Below are 5804 nucleotides of genomic sequence, written 5' to 3' on the forward strand. Positions count from 1 at the left end.
TTGATTCACTGTACATATGTAAGTATATACTTACATATGTACAGTGAATCAATATTTGATAGAGGACAATATTGACAGCAATATTGCCCATAGTGTCGCCAATAACAGAATTATATAACGACATTGAAGACATTGTCGTTTGCCTTGTCTGCATGTAAAATTATTGGCGACAACGTTTAAGAATTAGTCGTTCATATAGTCGTCAACAGAGTTAGATATATGACAACATTCAAGACACAGTCGCTCATCTTGTCATCATATGCGTCCGATAGAAGACATTTTTGAAGACAGTATCCTATATTTTGTCTTTAACATTGTTAATAGCGGACAATATTTAAGATGTTGTCGCTCAACTTGTCTTTAATAGGGTTTTAAAGATGACAACCTTGAGGTCTATGTCACTAATCTTGTCGTTAACGAAGAATTCTTACACATTGTCGTTTAGCCAGCTTCAGCAATTGGGGACAAATTCAAAAATTTCGTTCACGAATCGTCAACGACAATGTCGTCTACGATCATTTTGCCAATTGGGATGTAACGACGAAAATACTAAATAAAACGATAGTCGCGACTATGAGGTTGTAATATTTTTACTACAAAATTTAAATATTATTTAATATAGAAAATAGGTCTAAAATTTTACATTTTTTTTGTAATTGAAAGATTATAAAATGTGAGGAGTGTATGCAAAAATAACCAAATATTAATTAGAAAATTAGTAAAAACGTCTGTAGCTATGTTTGTATAAATGTTTAATGTATATTAAATTAATGTTTAATCTTTATGTGGAGTATTAAAATGTATTTATTTGTATTGATTGTAAAAGTTAATATAATTAGAAAATACAGTCGAACTTCCATATAATGAATCTTGACGGGACCAGAAAATCACTTCATTATATAGAAACTTCATAATACAGAAATTATATTTTTCCCCCACTTTTTATTTAAAATAATTAGGCATATTATTTTGGGTTACACTTTTTCATTTTTCTTCCACATGAAAACCTTGTAATACCAAATAAAAAAAACCATTATATGAAAATTATATTTTTTCCATTTTTATTTAAAATAATCAGGTATTTCAGTTTGGATTACACTCTTCCATTTCTCTTCCTCAACAAAACCTTCTAATACATTAAGAGATTTAAATACATTAGTCGGCACATTACTCCTCATCTCCACAAAAGTTCGAAGTTCATCTATTGATGAAGAAACATGCTCCAATGTAGGTATCGTCTTATTGACGTCAGCCAATTCTTCACCGGCCGGTTCTTCTTCATCCTTATCTGACTCTATAAATGTAAAATTAATGTACATCACACATTTATTTGGCATTAGGATTAAAATATGTATGTATGCACACAAAACTAATAAATAAATATGTACATATGTACCTGCCATTGCCGAAACTCCACGAGTTTCCAGAACACTGATGTGAATATTCTCATCGGATGGGATGCCCATGGTCTGCACATCAATTTCAATATTGACATAAACGGTGGCGTCAGCACTTTCCCCACAGAAGGTTTTTGCCGTTTTTTGAATTTGTCTAACCATCCTGTGCTAGCTTCAAAATCTTCGTGTCCCAATGCATCAGCGAACTCTTTGGCTTTTTGCTTCATTAATGGCCCACATACATACATACATACATACATACATACATACATACATACATACATACATACATACATACATACATACATACATACATACATACATACATACATACATACATACATACATACATACATACATACATACATACATACATACATACATACATACATACATACATACATACATACATACATACATACATACATACATACATACATACATACATACATACATACATACATACATACATACATACATACATACATACATTTTTAATTTTGGTAGTTCTATGCAGATTTACTTAAATGAGATTTATTTCTCTCATTAAAGTAAATGCAGTAAAAGAAGTGAGAAAAATACTGGTTTTTTGCTACGCACTTTTTACCATATTCGCATGTATGTAAATATGTATGTTATATGCGTAAGCTATATTTAAATATTGATACGCACTTTTTTTGGCTCTTTTTAAATTTTAATTATTATTAAAACTCACTTGCTTTTACTGCTTTGCTACGAACAGAAGATTTTTCATACATTTAATTATATGTAATTAGTTTCAAATATTTAATAAAATTAAATAACGGTTTAAATAAATACCCTACATAAGAGTTTAAGGATTTTTATTCGGTTTAAATAAAAAATATTGAAAATTATTTTAACTTAGAAAAGTTAAAATCTCGTACATTACATGGTGCCGAACCCGGGACTGGTGAATAATTGTGTGCTATTTGGAGTAACGAATTGGAATCTTATTGCCCTTAGATCTGCTTGCTTTGCGATCGGAACTTGGCTCTAGAACTTCTTGGAAATATCGCTTGTAGTCTTGAAGATATTTTGAAAAGTGAAACTTGCTGCAACAAATAAAATAAGGTTTGGAACTCTGCGTTACAGTTACCTTAATTTGTGGTTTCTGGAAAACTGTATGTTTGCATAACCTTTTGTATTATACAATACTGAAAATAAAAAAAATTTTGAACAAAAATGGCGGATATTCACCATCTTATTGAGGATCAAAAAGATTTATTTTTAAATTTAAAACGTACTGCTAGGTTATATAATTCAAGACAGCATAAAACGCATGGCTTCGCATACGAATAGACGAAATAGAATCAAATTTTTTGCAATTTAAAGACGGGAATACCCAATTATGCGCTGTAGTCCGTGACAATACTATTAATACAGAAAATATTCCGTATTTCGAAGACGATGTTTATTATCAATTTCAAGACGAGTTTCTTACCCTTAAAAGCCAATTGCTCGATTTCATGGATTCTTCTGTTACTCGTTCTCCTCGAATTCAGTCCAGTACGTTTGCTGGTCCCTCTCATTCTAGAAATGAAACCTTTTCGCTTCAGGCTCGTTTGCCGAAGATTGATTTGCCAGTTTTTAGTGGTGATTACCTCACTTGGATGTCTTATCAGGACATGTTCGTTTCGTTAGTCCATAATAATTCTGGGCTAACCGATGTTCAAAAATTTTGTTTTTTGAAAAATTCTTGTAAAGGAACTCGTGAACGAATATCCAGCAACGGATTCAAGCTACGTTTTAGCATGGACCGCTCTACAGAATAGATATCATAATAAAAGAAAAATAGTTGATACTATTTTTAAAAAAACTGTTTGCTATACCTTCGTCTGATGGCTCTTCCAAAAGCATTCAGACGATTTTAGACACAACACGAACTAGTATTGCCCTACTACGTACTTTAGAAATAAACACCGAAGGTGAGCATGCTATGCTTATTTATATGACAGTAAACAAGCTAGATGTACAAACCCGAAAGGAATGGGAGAAATCGCTTAATGCCTCGACTCAAATCCCTCCTATTGAAGATTTGTTCAAATTTTTGGAATCAACTTTTCGAACATTAGAAACTATTTCTGATCAGACTGATTCAAGCCCTAATGTTCCTTTTTCGAAACCAAAAACCCCACAACATCAAAATAAAAGTAGAAACAATTTTCGACGTTATGTAAATGCTGCAAGTACCGACTACAACTGCCCCTGCTGCAATAAGCGTCACCTTCTTTTCAAGTGTTTCAAGTTTTCTGCTTTACCATCTTGTGAAAAAAGAGATTTTTTGAATTCAAAGCGAATATGTCGAAATTGTTTAACCCCAGGCCACTTTAGTAACAAATGTCATGTAGCTTCTCGCTGTGAAGTCTGCAAACAAAACCACCATACCACTGTTCATAATGAGTATTTTATAAATCATGTTTCTAATACTCCGACCCCTGAACCTGTTATACCTTCTCAAACATACTCGTCTTCTCAAGGTATTGAAAACGTTACCGCTCATGTCGTTGACAATAATAAAACATATAACAGGAGGAAAAGGCCCCAAGTTCTCCTCGCTACGATGCGTGTTGTTTTAAAAACCTCTCAGGGAGATTTTGTTTTGCGTGCTCTTCTTGATCAATGTGCTCAAGCAACCTTTATAACCAAAAAGGCTGCAGATGCCTTAAACTTATCTTATAAAATGAACTTTGTGGAAATATGCGGTGTAGGTGGAAACCAATCTACTATTTCAAAGCAATACGTTAATTTTGCAATATTCTCAAGAATCGAAACAAATTTTAAAATAGATTGCGAGACTTCAGTTCTTCCGAAAATAACGGCATATCAACCTATGGCTATAAACGAAACATTATTACCGGATTTAAAGAAATTTTCATTAGCTGATCCTTATTTTTCGAAACCTGGGGAAATTGACCTTTTGTTAGGAGGAGATGTATATGGAGATATCATATTACCTCAGCAACAAAAATTTGAAAGTGGTTTATTCTTACAACTCACACATTTCGGTTGGATAGTTTCTGGCCCCTCACATGACAACTCATCTGAGCACATTATCACAGTAAATGTTTGTTCATTAGATAAGCAATTGCTGTCCTTTTGGGGACAAGAAGAATTGCTGGAAAAAAGAGCTTTGACAGAAGAAGAAATCCTTTGCGAAGAACATTTCAAAAGCACTACTTCTCGTGATTCATCTGGGCGTTACACCGTATCACTGCCATTTAAATCATTGCTTAAAGGCCTCCCGCTTCCAGTCTTTGGTCATACGGATTATGCAGCACTTTCTCGTTTAAAGAATGTTGAGTCAAAATGTAAATTGAATAAGAACTTTGGAAAACTTTATCTAGATTTTATGAAAGAGTATGAATGTCTCGGACATATGGAAAAGGTCGGTACCAATCCACGTGATTTAGAAAAAAATGGTTTCTTTCATGGTGTGTTAAGAGAGAGTAGTTCTACCACTAAATTGAGGGTAGTTTTTGATGGTAGCTGTAAAAGGTCTGCTCAATCTTCCTTGAATGAGGAACTAGCACCTGGTCCTGCATTGCAAAATGATTTGCCCACAATTATAAATCGGTGGAAACGTTTTAAAATTGGGTTTCGGACAGATTTGGAGAAGTTGTTCCGACAAATACTTGTGGTACAGGAACAACGAAAATTTCAACAAATTTTGTGGAGAAATTGTGGCTCTGAACAGATATCAATTTATAAGCTCTCAACGGTTACTTATGGTACTACACCCGCTCCTTTTCTTTCGATTAGGGTTTTACAACAACTAGCGTTGGACGAAAAGGAAAAATATCCGATGGCATGTAGTGTGTTCAATTCAGATACTTATGTCGATGACGTAATTTCTGGAGCTGATAGTCTATCTGAAGCTTACCATTTGCATACTCAATTATGTAGTTTACTTAATGAAGGCAAGTTTAATTTACGTAAATGGACAACAAACTCGAAGGAATTGCTAGAATTGATTCCTGTAGACTACAGAGAAAAATCTGATATATTTGAACTAAATCAACCTAATACCGTAAAGGCTCTTGGACTCAAGTGGAACACGATAGACGACTGCTTTTCATTTAAGATCAATATTGAAGATACGTCAGTAGTTACCAAAAGAAGTTTACTCTCAGACTCAGCAAAACTTTATGACCCTTTAGGCTGGCTTTCCCCTACTACAATTCTGGCTAAAATTGAATTTCAAAATTTGTGGTTGCTTGGCATTGAATGGAATGATCGCTTACCTGACGCTATGGAAAAAAGATGGTTAACACATCGCGAAAATCTAAAGTTTCTTGAAAGAATTAAAATTCCTCGTTGGATCGGAACGTTTAAATGTGGTTCAATTCATGGTTTTTCCGATTCATCTAAGTTGGTTTACGCGGCTGC

General features: G+C 33.6%; 2 protein-coding genes across 2 annotated transcripts in view; one reads left to right on the forward strand and one right to left on the reverse strand.

The window, feature by feature from the left end:
- Positions 1–1061: 1061 nt before the first annotated feature.
- LOC119612910 lies at positions 1062–1623 on the reverse strand. Its single transcript, XM_037968800.1, has 2 exons — positions 1397–1623; positions 1062–1294 (listed from the first exon to the last, which is right to left on the reverse strand). The coding sequence occupies exons 1-2, from the start codon at positions 1557–1559 to the stop codon at positions 1062–1064; spliced, it is 396 nt and encodes a 131-aa protein (XP_037824728.1). The 5' UTR covers positions 1560–1623.
- Positions 1624–3366: 1743 nt separating this feature from the next.
- The window catches only part of LOC119612913, a 3336-nt gene continuing 898 nt past the window's right edge, over positions 3367–5804 (forward strand). Inside the window, exon 1 of the mRNA XM_037968802.1 lies at positions 3367–5804. This exon is cut by the window's right edge and continues 898 nt beyond it. Within this exon, the coding sequence (XP_037824730.1) occupies positions 3367–5804 (2438 nt within the window).

Source organism: Lucilia sericata, unplaced genomic scaffold, assembly GCF_015586225.1.
Source record: "Lucilia sericata isolate MDLA Ls3-8-SP2 unplaced genomic scaffold, ASM1558622v1 Contig001871F_arrow, whole genome shotgun sequence".
In the NCBI taxonomy this organism is placed as follows: domain Eukaryota; kingdom Metazoa; phylum Arthropoda; class Insecta; order Diptera; family Calliphoridae; genus Lucilia; species Lucilia sericata.